Here is a 17,458-nt window from a genome sequence, read left to right on the forward strand (position 1 = left end):
GTCCTTGATAGTACCCAGTAGGCAGAGTCAAATTTACAGACTGTAGGTAATGAAGATATTTTACTTTCAAGGGACAGTAATTTAAAAACAGTTCTGTTTTCAACTGCTTCTCCGTATCTGGTAGTGCTTCATTCCTTTAACACACTTACTGTGAACTTAGCTTCAACTTCTCTTGCAAAGATGCAGATCACTCACCACTTAAAAATGAAACAAACTGACCTTTATAATGAACGTATATTCAAAACAAAAAAAAATAAAACAAAAAATTCAAAATCCTGATCAGAAATTGATAATAATTTACCCTATCTTAAGCCTGCTACTCAGGCACTCCCATCAGCAAACATAAAAATTCTCTTAAGTTAGTATTCAGTCGGGAAACAGTCAGCTTGTGCCCACATACAGTATCTTGGTTGCTTCTTCTTTATAAACTGTTCTCTACAGAGTCTTTAGTTATTAACTCTCCAAGGCATCCAATACCTTCATGATCTGTTGTTTTATGGCTTTGGTAGCATCACCTGCATTTGCAATCAAATACCTTAAAAAAAGATGAGAAAAAGCTATCATTAATTCACTATACAATTTTTGACCATCAATTCTCTAATTCTTGTTTTGATTTGCCCTCTGACACAAACTAGGAGAAAGTAGGAGAGGCTGATATTAAAATAAAAAACTACTGAGAAAATAACATTTATTTCCTCTTTATACTATAAAATACTTTCTGCTTGTGCACTCAGAACTGTTGAGAAGTACTTCACAGGCCATCCTGGAAAGGAAAAGTTCTGGAAAGGAAAAGTTCTTCATTAATTGACAATGGTATAGACCAGGCAGTTCAAGATCTCTACAGATAGCACCGTCTGACTGGTGGTGATGGAGTAATCCAACAAGCAGCAAAGTTTTAAACTTTTTCAACATTTTTATTTATCTTTGTCTGACCTCTACCAAACTAATTTCATTCTAATCAGCCAACAGACACAGAACAACCCCCACAGGTAGCTGGTAAACTTATCTCCCACTTGCTTGTGAAAATAGCACCCCCTGCACACAGTTCTCCCCAGGGAAGAAGATGGGAAAATGCCCAACTGATGTCAGCAACTTTGTTAAAAAAGTGTCAAACACCATACACCAGGGGAAAACCCCCCAATACACCTATTCTTATGACTCCTCTCCAGTCTTAAGCACACAGATGCTGAACACGGCAATACCTGACTTTCAGAAACCAGGTTTCAGGGGTTCAGAGTTTTTGAGGTTAGGCTTTTGGACTCCCTGTACAATAGGAAGAGTGAGATGCCTCAGAAAAGACACCACAGAAGAAAGACCTCTCTCTTAAATCCCAGTTTTTACAAATCCATACTTGGGGTTGTAGACAGTTGTCCATTTTCACTTAAGACATACTACAAAAATAAAATGTCTGCACACATCCCATCCCCAACAACTGTCATTGAAGACCATGGAGCTCCTCTCTGCTGGGTCTTGTGAGCCCTCCTCATTCTGCTGGCAGATCTTTTTTCTAGTTCACATCTGAATTACCTATTTCTAAATAAAAAACTGTTACTTTTGAACTCACTTCTGGGAATTACAGCATGTCTCTGGTTTCCAGTTGACGGCATTCTGTGTATCATTACTACTTACATCTCTGCTGCTGAGATGGCTTACCTTTCAACTGCCAGAATTTCTATGCCTGAAGTATTGCTATTTCCGTATTTAAAGGTGATCAGTTCTGGGTGTTTCTTCTTGGATGTGATTTTGACTACAGAGTTGAGTGCCTGCCGAGACTGTATATAAGCCAGTCCCTTTCGCGATGGGATCTCTCTCAAGCAGTACATATGAGTTGCTGTTACTAGGAGATGACTTGAAGGAAAAGAAAGAAAAAAAACAGATTAAATTTGCTAATGAACTAAATATCAGCAATTTAGAAAGCTAGATTCTACAAATAAGCTACACGAAGAGAACTAGGTAAAACAGTTCCCAAATCTAAGAAACACTTTAATACTTTTAAAATCCGTAATTTAGAAAGGTCTACAAAATACTTCAGATTTTCCTTAAGTACCGTATCATAGCCATTTTTGATAACAAGCATGGCATCCTCAACAGCATACAATGCCAGAGCGAGCAGTTAGCATCATCACCTCAACACAACAGCCAAGAGAGCTATCAACAAAGATCACAACCACCCCTAATGTGCCAGGCCATGCACAGGGTAGGCAAAGTGCCTCCAGCCTCTCTCTTTCATCCTTCAATCATACTGCAACCCCACCACTCCATCTATAGAGCGGAGCAGCAGACTTGAGTTAAAGGGACGTGCTGGCACTCCACAATTATCAATCACTGTGCAAGCACTACCCTGGAGATGCCAACCTTCCAGTTCAGTTCCAGACCCACTTTTGCCTTCATGAAAGGAGTGCATGTTCAGCTAGCAGTGGGAACACACTAGCTGAGCTCCAACTCAGTTTGAAAAATTATACTATGACACTATTGATCATAAACCATATAAAATAAATCTAATGGGAAAATAAAATTAAAAGATAAAACCAGACCACAATGCAAGAGAAAGCCCATCGTCATTTTCTGTTACCAAGATTCAGCATGATTTGTACTCTTTCGAGAAGCCAAAATACAGCAAGCATCATGTTCTGCTCCTCCAGGATTAACAAGGTCACTGAATCTTAGGGGTAAGAACGGGGGCACAGTACAAGGCACAGAGACAAGTAGACAAGAAAAACTGGAGCCACAGGTACTTCAGTCTACCTGGTCTTGAAAAACAAACCTATACATTCTCAGAACATTTTTCTTTCTGTCTTGTTTTGCAGAGCAAAACTTCATACTAGGTTTTGTACATAATTACCATTCTGTAACACTGCCAGTATAAGAATGCAAATATAGTAGTAGCAGTTTGTTTAGCACCTTCATTTCCTAGTTTAATACCAAGAATAAGACTAATAAGACCAAGCGTAGGACTAATTCTAGTACCTGGGAAACATATGTCCATTTTCTTTGACTTCATTACAGGAGAAGTTATACTTCACATCAGGTTTGTTTATCCATGTTTGGATGTTGACGACCTCTTTTCGATCATCATCTGACATCGAGGAGCTATCAATTTCATCTGTTTTGAAGGGAGAGAGTAAAAAAAAAATAATAAAAAATATTTTCATACAACATCAGACAACTTTTCAACTCACTTAAACTCATAGTGGCTATGCTGGTTCAAACCAAGGTCCACCTAGCCATAAGCAACTGAAAGAAGAAAAATTATCCATTCAGTAAAGTTTAATAGATCTCTTTTACATGGACTTGTCCATGTTCCTTGAAGCCATGTAAACCTTTTGCATCTACACCACCAACATCTTTTGGCAAGGAGTACCAAAACCATGTGTACAGGGAGAGCAAAGGTTAGTCACAAAGTCCAAGTCACGTACACCATGTAGCTGCATGCCTGGAAGCATGAAACTCAGCACTGGGCAAGGTGGCAAGCATTGGAGGTGGCAACCATCACTGGATCAATATCTGGTGTTATCTGGATGTCCGGAGGAATGTGAAATGCGGCAGGGCAGAGGCCTCATGGTCCCAGTCCCCCATTTCTTTCCGCCCCAAACAAAAGGACCCATTACCTCCACCCACGCAGGTGTGAATTAACAAACTTTGTGACATTAACATAAGTGATAAGATTGTCTATAGTCATCCCCACTCGAATGTATGCCCCAGTGGTGTAATGTAGAAATTTAAGTATAAATATCTGCTCAAAGGATGCTCGAAGAATGGTGCAAACTTAATTACATGGCATTTGGAGAATTAATTTGTTAGTATTAAAGTTTCTGCCTCATAGTTTCATTTTGCTCCTTTCCAATTCTTACAGCAGACAAACAAGGATCAATTAAACAACTACAGATCCCATTAACCTCTTTCATTAAACTCCCTAAATGATTTGTTTTGCAGGTCAGGCATTCTTATTCTAGTTACTTGATTCTCACATTGGTCACAGAATGGTTATTTATGAGATGACAATGGTTGGGAGGGAGCTAACACTACCAGAACCAAACCAGGACAGCAGTAGGTCTGTGCCATTCTAATGTTAGCACTAGTCTCAAAAAAACCCAACAAAACCAAAAACCACCTTTCTGAAAAGTGTGGTGTTCCAGTTTTGCCTGTAATTTTTCAACTAGACTAAAAAATTAAGCAAAAACATCAATGTGTTCTCTGCAGCATTCTGCATGCATATCAAGAGATTAATCAATTATTAATAGATTCAATGCTAAAAGTGAAGTCCAAAACACTGGAGAAGTGTGCACACATTAGCCATCTTAAGTCTAGCTCCAATTATATTTTCAGAAATTCAGATCATTATACTAACTGCCAATAGTAGAGATTCAACCTGAGATCTACCAGCCAAACAGGTCCTTTACATTTTGCTTACTGTTGTAAGAGAGGTACAACTGCAGGTTTACATGTACAAGACCAGTGTAGAAAAACAGATCTTGACTACAGAAATAACAGGTGAACACAAACTATCCACTAAACCCATCTATTTCCATTCCTACCTGTTGGCTGGTTGATGCCTACCACAAAATCTTTTCTATCTAGGCTGCTACTATGTATCTGAAGAGAGTGTTTCTTTCTTGGTTGGTCCTAGGCACCACCGTAACAAACACAACCAACAAGAACAGTTAGAAAAATGTCATGTTGTAAGACAAAGATATAAAATACACTCTTATGATTTAGCCAAAATTCACAATTTTGTCTAGATAAGCTAATCAAAGTAAGAGGAAAATCTACTGTACCAGTATCGTATTCTTCTTCGTCTCCGATGCTGAATACTGGTTTCACACCACGGTAGGGCTTTCCTACTCTGTCACTGCTGCTGACGTGTCTGTTGGCAATGAAAAGGGCAGGAGAGGACATGGGATGGGAGAAGAAAAGTAACTTTCAAAATGGTGGCATCACTCCTACAGTAATGTATCAGTAAAATGTAAACACAGCTGTGCAACTGAGAAAGACAAAAGAATTTCATGAAGCTGCCTGCAGGGAAGCTGTGACTGACCCCATCAAGCAGGTTGGTTAGTGAAAGCATGTATTTAAGTTACTTGGCAAGACTAACTGTTGCAAAAAAGTGAAAATAAATACTTATTATAAAAAAGAACTTCTGGCCACCTTCTCAAATGACAAAATATCGTAGAAACCTGAAAACTGACAACATACTATGAAGTTTCTAGCATGAAACGAAAATATTTATGGACAGTCAGGGTAGCTTAACTAGAACGCCAAATTTGGATGGAGGAAAAAATGAAGACTATTAATTAACAAGTTCAGAAGCTAATTTTTCTGGTTAGTTCCTCAAAAGACCACAAAATACCTTACGCACTTCAAGGTGGGGTTGTTATAAACTACCCACTGTAATGTGAACTCTGACTTCCTGTCCATCACTTTCTCCAGTATGAGCCAAATCCTAAAAATCTCTGGGCAAGAGATTTAGCATTTACTGCTAAAAATCCAGCATTACTGGGATTTCTGCATACATATTGATCTCACCTCAAAATCACATTGAAATCTATTTCTACAGACCACATTACATGACACAAAACTGAGTCTTGCTGTTTGACAGTAACAGTTACAAATGCCCGGGATATTTTTAAGCTCCAGCTCAGTGTGCTGTGATTACATGGTCACAGCTGTCATGTTAAAAGTTCTGGCTCTCAACTGCTGAGAATATTTTAAAATTTTGAGGAAACATAAATGTTCAGAAAGCCACAAAATAGGTAATTGCTGAAAAAAATAAACAGTTAATGATTTTAGCCTTTAGAACTGGCAACATGTAGTAGTTTTAAAATGAAAAGGAAAGAAAAGATGCCTGTCCCTTTCTCCCATATCAATTTCTACAACCTCCCTCTCCATACTGTGTATTCATATTTCCTATACATGATAAGCCCTTGTTGCTTTTTTAAGTATATTCACAAACTCTAGCTTACATGCTACTGTAGAAGTTGGAGAGGCAACCTCTTCTGTAATATATAAATGAGTACTAGTACTTATGTATACATGAAAACATATTTGAAAGTTAAAAAAAAGAAACCTAAGTTTGCTATGGCTAAAATTTACTAATGTAGACAAAACAAGGAAATGTTTAATACAAAAAAGTCCCCAAACCCAGAAATGCATTCTAAAGTGAAACAAAAAAAACCCATACAAGAACATGCTCATTAGTGTTTAAGACGATAAGCATCAATGACACTGACAATTCAAGAGGGCAGTGCTTCTATATGGAGGCTTTTGTAAATAGGCCTTAGTAACACAGAACCAATTGAGTACAAAGGAGCACATTCAAATTGTGTCAAATTGAATTACACAGAGAGGATTTAAGAGCAAATCTCACTGGTTTTTATAGATCAAAGTTAGTCAAGACAAGAGAAAGTGAAAAGAAGCTACTTTATAACAACCTAGTAACATCTTAAACTAGAAATGGATTTCCTTTAACCTATTTGCACAGAAGGCCATCACTGTCAGAAACTGAATGCAGTTCCCTAGTGGCAAACCTGCAAAAAGAAATATATCACTGATAACCATCAAGTGGATTTAATTGAACAGATGGGAAAAGAATGCCATTCCTGGTTTTTAAGAGCTGCAAATTTAAGACAATAGTCTAGTTATCCACTGTCTGATCAATTTTATTATTGCATCTTCCCAATGACAGAAGATAAGCAATATGAGTGAAAGGAGCAAGTAAAATAACCAGAGTGTAACCTCAATATATCAAAAATTCTTGGTTACAAATACAGATTCAAGTGTTTTTCAGTTATTGAAGATGGTCACCAAATGTTTTAAGTTGGAATTTTAACACTTTCTTACCATATTCTAAAAACTGATCAACAAAATGTGGGGAAAAATCCTCATTACCTTTAGGATTTCTAAATTAATAAAAAATACTATAAGCTACTGGGGGGGGGGAGAATACTCGAAAACATTACTATTGGCTTGGCTCATACAACACCACTCTGTAATGCTTATGGGTAAATCCTATCTCTAATTATGTGCAAACTACTTCAAACAAAAGTTGGTCCCAAATCCTTAAAAACCCAAACAGCATTTTAAATCTTCATTAGTTCTTCCAGCACCAATCTTCATGGTTTTCAGTTTGTGTGGGTCAAGAGTTTTAACATAGACTTCCTAAATTAAAACCAAAGTTCCAAAGCAATTATGCATGACTTGTTCTTCATTTATCACAAGTAATTTTATGTAACCTTAATTCACAGTTTTTATTTCTGAAATAATTATAAGGCAATAAATCTGAGACAGATGTAAAGGGACTCCACATCTGTGTGAAACGCAGCAGTGATGTGAACAAGATGAGGGAGAATTGCAAGGTGTATTTACTTATTAACTCAGTGTTTTTCTTTTCCCAGCAGTGAGCAACTCTGTGTCTATCAGCATGTTCTATCACCATGTGATGAGAAGCATAAAATTTCCAGATTTCCAGAAAGGATTTCCATATGGGTTCCCTGTTATATCTAAGCTCTGATGATGCTTTATGAACAGTTTATAACAGGTCCTTTTCATAGTCGCAGTCTCTCTTGTTAAAGTCTTAAGCCATAATTTGTTCAGTAATTGCTCTCAATATCTTTCTCTGGTAAAAGTCACTAATAAAACATATACAGGAAATGACAAGAAAAAAAAATCCATAGAAAGCAATAGTAAGGAAGAGAACAGAAATAACAAAGCAAAAACTAAGAGAAGAAAGCACTGCCAATGCATTATTCTTCTTCCTCTAGTCCCCTCCCTGTCCAGTACTTGTAAAAATCAGTACCTTTAATATATAAAAAACCCCTAAATTAATATAAAAACATGTGAGCAATTTTGTCAGTGTAACCAATGCTTAGATATATTGCGATGCCATGCTAAATACAACAAAGGTGGTTTTAGTCAGACTGCTTAATTATCAAGCTTACCGCTCCAGGCTTGCTCTGTCTGGCCAGGGAATATTGAAAGGTATTCTATAGTACATTGGGGCAGAGGACAGAACAAAATAATTAAAAAAAAAAAAGTTTAAAGGAAAAATCTAGATAATTGAAACGGTTGGAATATTGGCAATGTATCTTCTTCAAGGAGGATGCTTATAAATGAAAGCAATGCTTCATGACAGCTAGCCATGAGGAAGAGAAACATTTGTAAAAATTCTATTAAAAGATGCATTCTTCATGCTATGTATGGTTTACACATAAGCCTTACTTGAATTCTTTACACAACAAATGCTACTACCAAGTACTATTTAAGATTTTTTTTGCCTTTAAATTTTGAAATAACAATCATTAAAAAAATCATATTCCAACACAAAAAGGAGCAACAATATGTATCTTCTGATTAGGAAGAAGACTGCTAAAAACTATGTTCATTTGGTACATATTTTAAATCCTGCTATCAAGCAAACACTAGCTCTGTAAGATTCTTGAATATCAACGTCTTAGCAACATACAACTCCAAAGGATGCATTTTAAAGAACTCTAAAACAGGTTATTCAATTAAAGCTTTGACAGATGAAAACTATTGTTCTTTTATCTAGTTAAGTATTTGGAATGACAACTTCCAACTTTGAAAGTGTCTTTTAACATGTTTGCATGTTCTCATTCCCAGCTCTACTTGAAGATACAAAAAAATGAACAAGAGTAGGTTCTGGGTTTGAAAAGCAGCTTTACATCAGGACTTGAAAAATCAAGATCTTCAAAAAAGTTAACCTCAACTTGACAAGATGAGGTAGTAAAAAAAAAACCAAAACAGAACAAAAAGAACTAAACAAAAAAACCACCCAGTATCCTTCTGTCATTCACCAATTCCATAAGAGTCAGGATGGGAAGGAACTGAAATAAAAGTTAAATCATTCTTGACTTTTAGACTGAATACAGACCCAATGCATTATAAGAAGTCAAACTAAACATGCAGTGACAAATTCTAGATAAACATTCAAGAGAAAAGGCTCCTCACACTTGCCTTGCAATACTAAGGCAGCACACTAGGCCTACTGTGTCATGACAAAATTGTAAGGAGGTGGGGGTAGGAAATCTAAAAGCTGAAACTCAAAGGTAACCTTTTTTTCCTAATTAGCAGGGTCTTCACATTTACAGAATAGCCACCTGAAATGGGAAGTCATTCCTCGCAAATAAGTCACAGTGAGATATAAATGACGCACCTGTCCACTGGAGTAGATGTATTTTCAATAAAACTAATAACCTTTTCTTTCACATTCACAGATTTAGTCTTCAAAGCTATTGTCATTTTATTCACCAGGGACTTTACTCCTTTTCCATCACTTGAACCATTCGGAGAATCACCCTGTAAAAGTAACTCCTCTTAGGATTAATAATATATAAAAGAATATTATTCCATCTCTAGCTTGTTAAGAAAGCGAACAGACCATAAAACAGTAACTGACTTTTTGGTACTCAATAGAAAACTAATTAGAGCTTTAAGTATTCTTTTAGAGTTCTGTCAGATGACAGCAATATGTGGCTAATGTAAATACAACCCAACAAAGCAAGCTTAACAAACCTTATTACTGAGCACACTGTTATGAAAAACTAAAGAGGAAAGAATTATATTAATGATAAATTGTTTCCAAATTAAAAGCCAAATTCTACCTACAACATATTGGCTGTAGAAGAGACAATTTTGAGCAATTTCCTTGAAATTGTATGCCAGTTTTATAGTAATATGAATTTCGTCCCAGAGTGACAAAGAGTCAGGAAATTAATTGTCCATTACATATATTCTGCTGGAGAATGACTACAGCAAGTTCTTCTCTACAAGTTCTTCCTCTCAAAAGGATAAAACTGCTTAGGTCACCTCCAACTAGATAAATACAATTTGAAATTAAACACACAACTGAAAACAACAATGACTTGTAGTAATGCATTTTTCGGAACAGAATGAGGAATATGAAGAAAAAAATTCAGTACACTGGGGCTCCCATACCACTACACCACTTAAGCTTAACATTCACTTACATCAACGGAGGAGTTTATGTTACTTCTCGAGCCTGAGGTACTAGCAATCCAGTGGCCATATCCATTTTCTGGTCCTTCCACATTGATATCTGCTAAGTGCTGCTGGAGGGCTGTTAAAAGGCCATTAAAAAAACATTCAGAACTACACTGGAATTAGTCTGCTGATGAAAATACCATATATCCAAGACTAATCAGTAACAATTTTTGCTCCATGTGATTTAATAAAACAGATTAATTCAGATACCACTATAACAATAATACCTGAATTTTCTTTCAGTAGTACAAAGGCATTAGGATAATCTTTATTTTAGTAAAGAAAACAGTTAAAATACAGCAGCAATTAGGATCTAAGCAGTGATTTATTTTTAAAGATAGCTGTTATGACACTGCATATATTGACCAGTAATGCTTCTATAGTCATATTGTAGCAGTGATCACTCCAGTGCTGTTGAGCCTGATTGATTCCAGCAGCATAAACAGCAGAATTATGAACTGATGACTTAAGAAAACACAACAACAATTAATAGTAATTATGAAGTAGCATCTTCATATGGATCTGCAATCTACAGAGACTAAATATCAAGAATGGTAAGTTAGAAGAAAGAGGGATTTTCCCCACTTCCTGTATTAATTTTCCAGAAATGTGGGTTATCATAACAGTTAACCACAAATATGCAAGTCCATAGTGTTGACTTACACAAAACAAAAACCTGACAAATGAGATCTATTTCCTATTCGTTTAGCTGATTTCTGACCAAAACTTAATAAAAATATCAACAGTGTTAAGACATCAAGTTTTCTCAAGCCAAAGCTCATTATTAATAAGCTTACCCATAAATCCTCCTTTGGCAATGCTGACATACTCCTTATTTTTCTGCAACAGAAGAGACATTTTTGGTTGAAGCAAAAAATTGTGGAATGAATTTTGTAAGCATGATAATGAAACATGGGTTAATTTAATAAAAAGTGTAAACTTACGTAATGTAAAAAAAAGTTAAGATTTTAAGGGGAAAATATTCTACCATTTAATAGCAATGATAAGTGCAGATATACCTTACTTCTATTAAAATAACAGCAATTTAGTTGTACCTGTAAGAAGTGTGCTAGCACCATGTTCATATACATATCTTCTTCTTCCCTGCCACTTCCCATGAAGCAGAGATGTTCCCCACCAGCTATGGAGCCAGACTCGATAGATTGTTTTTGTGCTTCTAATAGGGATTTTACAGACTGTGCAAATTCCGATGGGTTTTGAAGCATCTGTGGAATGAACAAGTAAAAAGTGCTGTTTGACACCAACATACTGTAACACAACTTGTAAAATGATACAGACATTTGCAAATGGTTGTACTTTGTTGAGCACAAACAAGGCAACATCAGCACTGTACAAGACACACACACACACACACACACACACACACACAAAGAGGCAGCCTGAACCAGACCACAAGTTACATAAAGAACACTGAGAATGGTCCTTTTCTTCCTCACTCCACCTTGCTCTCTCCAGGAAAGAAGTGTAGCTAACATGTTAGTTTATTTTTGCAGACAGCAAATAATAGTGGAAAAAGTCTTTGCAACTTTCATGTTGCATGGAGTTGGCAATATGGCAGAGGGACTAATTTCCATATTTACATATGCTTGAGCACAACACATTCATCCTTTGCAGTTCTAAAACCCTTTAAAATATCCAGAATTTCTAGATGCCAGTAAGGTCCTCCACTTCTTGTCAGGAGGAAAAAGAAATTAGGAGTGCAAAGAGATATCGGAGATTCTTATTACTCTCAAAAAGTTACACCTGCAGTCTCCTGAAAGCCTGTTATGCATGCAAAACCAATGAGCTGCTATATGAAAGAGACTGAGAAACAGGCTTTCTAAATACAGCTGAAATTTTAAGCTGCTCTTGCGGGAAAAACACTTATTTAAATTAATACAGAAATAAGGACCTGTAACTGGATTTGAGGGGGTGGAGGGAAGGCATTCTCATTATCCAGCCTTTACATTGATTAGACAACAAAGTACAAAAGTATGTACAAATGAAGTAAAAGTACATGACCTTACATGACAGTAAGTCAACCTGAAATTTAACTAGGGTTTTCCTATAGCCGAATGCTGATGCTTTATTACATAGGTGCTAAATCTCACTACTTCCTCTATCTAAGACTACTTATAAATGAGATGGATTCCCAAGTGCTTTTCCCATTGCTTCCCCTTAAAGTAAATTGTGTGTACTTTGCACACACAAGTATATAAAAGACTGAAGACACTTGGCTTTTTGTCTCAAAAATTATTCCCTACAATGTTTTCCTGGCATTTTCCTTCTAAAACCAGAGATGAACCTGGTGACATTCATCCAGCATGGTTCATGAAGGATCCAGATCATACCAACTGACACACACTGCAGAAGTTATTTCCAATATGTAATTTAAATACATAAGAACTAATCACACATACTTTAAGAAGTCTTCAGGGACTTCTTTTTCATATATTACTAGGTTTTAAAACTATTTAATAATTTATAATGCTTATTTTTACTTTATTGAATATGGTGAATCGTAGAATGTGTTGGGTTGGAAGGGACCTTTAAAGATCCCCCTGCAGTGAGCAGGGACAATGTTACCAGATCAGGTTGCTCAGAGCCCCATCAAGCCTGACCTTGAGTATCTCCAGGGATGGGGCCTCCAGCACCTCTCTGGGCAACCTGTTCCAGTGATCCACCACCCTCATACTAAAGAACTTTTTCCTAATATCTAGCCTAAACCTACCCTTTTCTAGTTTAAAACCACTACCCCTTGTCCTGTTGCTACATGCCCTCATGAACAGCTCTTCCCCAGATATCTTACAGGCACCTTTCAGGTACTGGAATTCAATTGGTCTTCAATTAAGGCTGGCAGAAGGATACCCACATACCACGGGGAAAGTTTTTTCCTAAATAATTTTTGATCTAGGTTAAAACCAAGAACACTGTATCAAGGAATCATTTAGGTTGGAAAAGACCTTCAAGATCGAGTCCAACTGTAAACCCAACACTGTCAACACTCCACCACTAATCCATGTCCCTAAGTGCCACCTTTACATGTCTCTTAAATACCTCGGGGCATGGTGACTCCATGACCATTTCCCTGGGCAGCCTGTTCCAATGCTTGATAACTCTTTTGGTGAATAACTTTTTTTCTTAATATTGAATCTAAACCTCCCCTGTTGCAACATGAGGGTGTTTCCTGTTGTCCTGTCGCTTGCTACTTGGGAGAAGAGACTGACACCTACCTTGCTACAACCTCCTTTCACGTAGTTGTAGAGAGCAATAAGGTCTCCCCTAAGCCTTCTTTTCTCTCCCCCATATAATTATACTTGTGCAAATAATCCCGAATAATACATAATTGTAATTAGAAAGGTAAAGATGCAGAACTGAGCTTCTTATCTAAGAAAGATAAAAAAGCCTTTTATGGGGTATATACATGGAAATCATTCCATGCAGCATCCATAGATTGCTTGAAGTGAAATAGTAGAGGGTTAATCTAGAAGTGAAGAATACACTGTAAGCCAGCTGAAGCATAAGTGATTTGGGGAAAAAAGGAGAGAGAAAAATATGACTGAATGTTCAGTTAGAAATTCATAATAAAATGGAAACTATGGCAAAATCTTTAATGAAGTAATTAGTCCATAGTACATCTCAGTTCCAAAATTAATGCACTGCCTCTCTTTATATGGTACTGCAAAAATTTTAAAGGAGCAATCAAATTCTTTTCAAGACATACACTCCTTACAAGCAGGCAGTAGCAAGATTGTCTGGAGAAAAAAAAGAGGCTACTTGTTAAAATTAGTGACACCTTTCATCAGAAATTATGATGCTAAGAAGAGATTTCTCCTAGCAATGTTTAGTCTTTAGCCTGTATAGGTTTCCAGCGAAGAACCCAAAGCCTGGAATCTCAAGTTCTAACGCCAATAAGGTCTAAACACCTTGGTAAAATGATGGTTCCGCCAGTCTCCTTTAGAGAAGCTAACTTTTGAAACCTCATCACATAGCTAGACACTGCAATCCACAGACTTGAGCCTAAACTGAGGATAATTTGTTTTTCAGGACCGACATTTCTCTCTCCTTCTATTTAAGATTCAAAAGTAGGTAAAGAAACAAAAAGCATACTAACCAAATCTGAGTCTAAATGAAAAGCTGTTGATAAATGCCCAGCATTGTATTGCTCTGCAGGACGACAATCCACTACAAAGAACCTTACTCCTTCCTGAAAGAAAAAGATTTTGACTGTTACAAAATTTTTGAGTTGTGTGATTATTGATGGGAAAGTACATAATTCAATTATTTTAATACTAAGTCCAGTATTACATGAACCCCATAAAGGGATTAACAGCTATCAGAAAATCTTATTTCATTTGATTAAGCTGGACTTCTACAGTTACCAGGCAACCAACAGCGTTCTAATAGTGATTTCCCATTAATATCTCAGCTTGTGCATCGCAAAGGATCACCTAAGTGCAATACACACAGTGTTATTATTTCACCTCTACTGAGGAGAAACACAGTGGGGTATGAGGGCATACATCAACAAGACATCAGAAAGGACAAGTCTGAAGGCCCAATCCAAGAGTCCTTTACTACTCAGCACAGCACAAAAGGATAGCTTTAAACCCCACCGACTTAAAACAGGATATAAAAAGCTGCTTAACTTTACTTGGACTAGGGGAAAAAAAAGTATGCATGATGAAACTGGGGACTGGAAACGGCTACAAAAAAGCCATTAGTCAATAAGAAACGCGGAAATCTGGCTACACTATTATCCATATAATGGTCTTAAATACTCTAAATGAAGTCCCCGCACCTAATAGGTCTGCAATTAACCACTACAGAAATAGCTTAAATCATTTTTGTTTGCTTGTTTAAACCTTTCATTGACAAAAGACAGATATTTCATAATGCCATTATTCTCAAAGGTGCTGAGTAGTGGGTTTTGCATTTTTCTCTACAATAGCTACATTTGGAAAGGAATTCAAATTAGTAAGGTATTAATTTAAGCTCCCGCTCCTTAGATTCAAATCAGCTGTATTAAGCTCCCCTGTGCTGTAGCTCTAGCTGCTACAGCACAAATGCATTGCAATCAGCAGATCATTTACAAGGGAGACAACTTCAAGACAAGAATACTTTTTCCTGAAATTGTAAATATTCATTTCTGTTGTTAGCACTTAAAAAGATTTGTGATACACAAAGCAGTAAGTGATTCTTTTCCTTTTCTGTAAAATTGGGTGGGGGGCAGAGAAAGAGTAATGCAGTACACTTACTCCTTGTTGCTGATTTGCTTGAAGAATCTCAGACACAGAAACTGCTAGACAGAGAGCCTGGCTCAAGTCTGTGTCATCATCTTTGAGGGCCAGCAAGCTGCTGCCGAAAAGACTGTGGTTGTCCTAATAAGGTGGGGGGGGGTGGGGGGGGGAAGAACAATGTTAACTGAAGCCATTGTCTTTAGATGTGAAGGCTTAAAGTAAACACTATATCCACCATGCCACAAACATTCTGTCTGAAATCCCATTACAAACATGCTTGTTCACCACTCTGACCATGACAACATGATGAAATACGTCTGGGTTTTGGTTTTTTTCGTTGGTGGGTTGTTTTCTTGGGGTTTTTTTCCTCCAGAAATCTCTCCTACCTGTCCTACACATATCAGAGAAAGTACATACAAGCCAAAAGCAATGATTATCGATTACTTTTCTTTTATGAATTCACTTAAGTCAGATATCTTGAGTAAGGAAGAACTGTGCAGATGATGACAGCTTTCTCTCTGTCAAGTGACTTTTCCCTGTTTGCTGTTGCAAGCACAGCTAGGATTGCTGTGCAGTCTACTACAACACAATCACATCAGCATGGCTTTTTTACTTCATCAGTTCTTACAAGAACCTGGTTTGCAAAACAAGTTCATCAATCATGAAGTGAGAATACTGTAGGGAAGCTTCTCTGTAACATGTCTCACTCAAACTTCTTGATCCTAACAGTAAATACCACCAGAGTGACAACATGAAAAAATTGTTAAGAAACCCACAAAACAGCACAATGAAATATTCAAAGTTACCAACAGCAAGAGCTGAAACAGTCACCAAAAAGAAGATAATTTCAAAATTACTTTGTTATTACCTTCCTGAAAGAAGCTGGAGTTTTGCTACAGTAATATTGTGCCAAAGAGAAGAGATCTTCTATATCCTCCAAATCGAGATTAGCTGGTGAAGTTTCTAAGAATTCTGAGATATTCAAACAATGTAAGTGCACCATTATTTCAGATGTAGAAAAGAAGCACCGTACACCTTTTAACATTATAAAATAACTTATTTTTAATAAGGTATAACATAGTTGAGTTTATTGAGTAAACATGAATGTTGATTCACTTTCCAGGAATGGAAAGTGAGGAGCAGCTGAGAGGGACTTGGGGTTGTTTAGTCTGAAGAAAAGGAGACTGAAGGGGAGACGTTATTGCTCTCTACAGCTACCTGAAAGGAGGTTGTAGTGAGGTGAGTGGTGGTCTGTTCTCCCAAGTAACAAGTGATAGAACAAGAGGAACAGCCTCAAGTTGTATCAAGGGTGGTTTAGATTGGATATTAAGAAAAATTTCATCAACAAAAGAGTTTTCAAGCACTGGCACAGGCTGTCCAGGGAAGTGGTGGAGTCACCATGCCTGGAGGTATTTAAAAGACGGGTAGATGTGGTGCTTAGGGACATGGCTTAGTGGTGGACTAGGCAGTGCTTGGTTAACAGATGGACCTGATGGTCTTGAAGGTCTTTTCCAACCTGAATGATTCTATGATTCTGTTACTTCAGTGGATAGGTAGGTATTGGATCAGGATAGCTGATGTTCTCAGCCATGACACAAAGCTCTGGCCAAGCTCCTCTGTAGACCCTGTGTTCAAGGCAGCAGCTGTCTACTCCCACACAGACACTTCTGTAGTTTCACAGAAGCTGGTTATATCCTTTGGGACATCACACGGAGCAGTCCCCTATGTGTGCAGAAGGGCTGCAGATTTGCTCAAAGGCAGCCAGGAGTGTAGAACAAGATGAAGCAATTTAAATACCTGCTGTAATGAATCTACACCATTACAGCATACAGTACCTGTATGAGCAGGTTTACAGAACACAGTGCTAAGGCAAAAACAGTTTTCCTGGCATGAAATTGGACAGGTTTATTTCAAATAGTTGGGCACTGGTGAGGCTGCACCTTGAGTGTTGTGTTCAGTTTTGGGCGCTGTAGTACAAGAAAGACATGAAGGTACTGGAGTGCATCCAAAGAAGGGCAAGAAAGCTGGTGAAGGGTCTTGAGAGCAATTCTTATGAGGAGCAGCTGAGGGAAATGGGGTTGTTTAGCCTGGAGAAAAGGAGACTGTGGGGAGACCTTATTGCCCTCTATAGCTACCTGAAAGGAGGTTGTAGAAAGGTGGGTGTGGGTCTCTTCTCACAAGTTACAACCAATAGGGAGAGA

General features: G+C 37.4%; 1 protein-coding gene across 1 annotated transcript in view; it reads right to left on the reverse strand.

Moving 5' to 3' along the window:
• Positions 1–203: 203 nt before the first annotated feature.
• The window catches only part of TBC1D23 (TBC1 domain family, member 23), a 28,584-nt gene continuing 11,329 nt past the window's right edge, over positions 204–17,458 (reverse strand). The window contains exons 9-19 of the mRNA XM_010188117.1: positions 16,126–16,229; positions 15,276–15,398; positions 14,132–14,224; positions 11,073–11,243; positions 10,815–10,857; positions 9,984–10,093; positions 9,170–9,312; positions 4,776–4,864; positions 2,968–3,103; positions 1,654–1,848; positions 204–535 (exon numbers count right to left, since the gene is read on the reverse strand). Coding sequence (XP_010186419.1) covers positions 454–535; positions 1,654–1,848; positions 2,968–3,103; positions 4,776–4,864; positions 9,170–9,312; positions 9,984–10,093; positions 10,815–10,857; positions 11,073–11,243; positions 14,132–14,224; positions 15,276–15,398; positions 16,126–16,229 — 1,289 coding nt within the window. The 3' untranslated portion in view covers positions 204–453. The remainder of the gene's footprint in view (positions 536–1,653; positions 1,849–2,967; positions 3,104–4,775; positions 4,865–9,169; positions 9,313–9,983; positions 10,094–10,814; positions 10,858–11,072; positions 11,244–14,131; positions 14,225–15,275; positions 15,399–16,125; positions 16,230–17,458) is intronic.

Source organism: Mesitornis unicolor, unplaced genomic scaffold (genome assembly GCF_000695765.1).
Source record: "Mesitornis unicolor isolate BGI_N332 unplaced genomic scaffold, ASM69576v1 scaffold1077, whole genome shotgun sequence".
In the NCBI taxonomy this organism is placed as follows: domain Eukaryota; kingdom Metazoa; phylum Chordata; class Aves; order Mesitornithiformes; family Mesitornithidae; genus Mesitornis; species Mesitornis unicolor.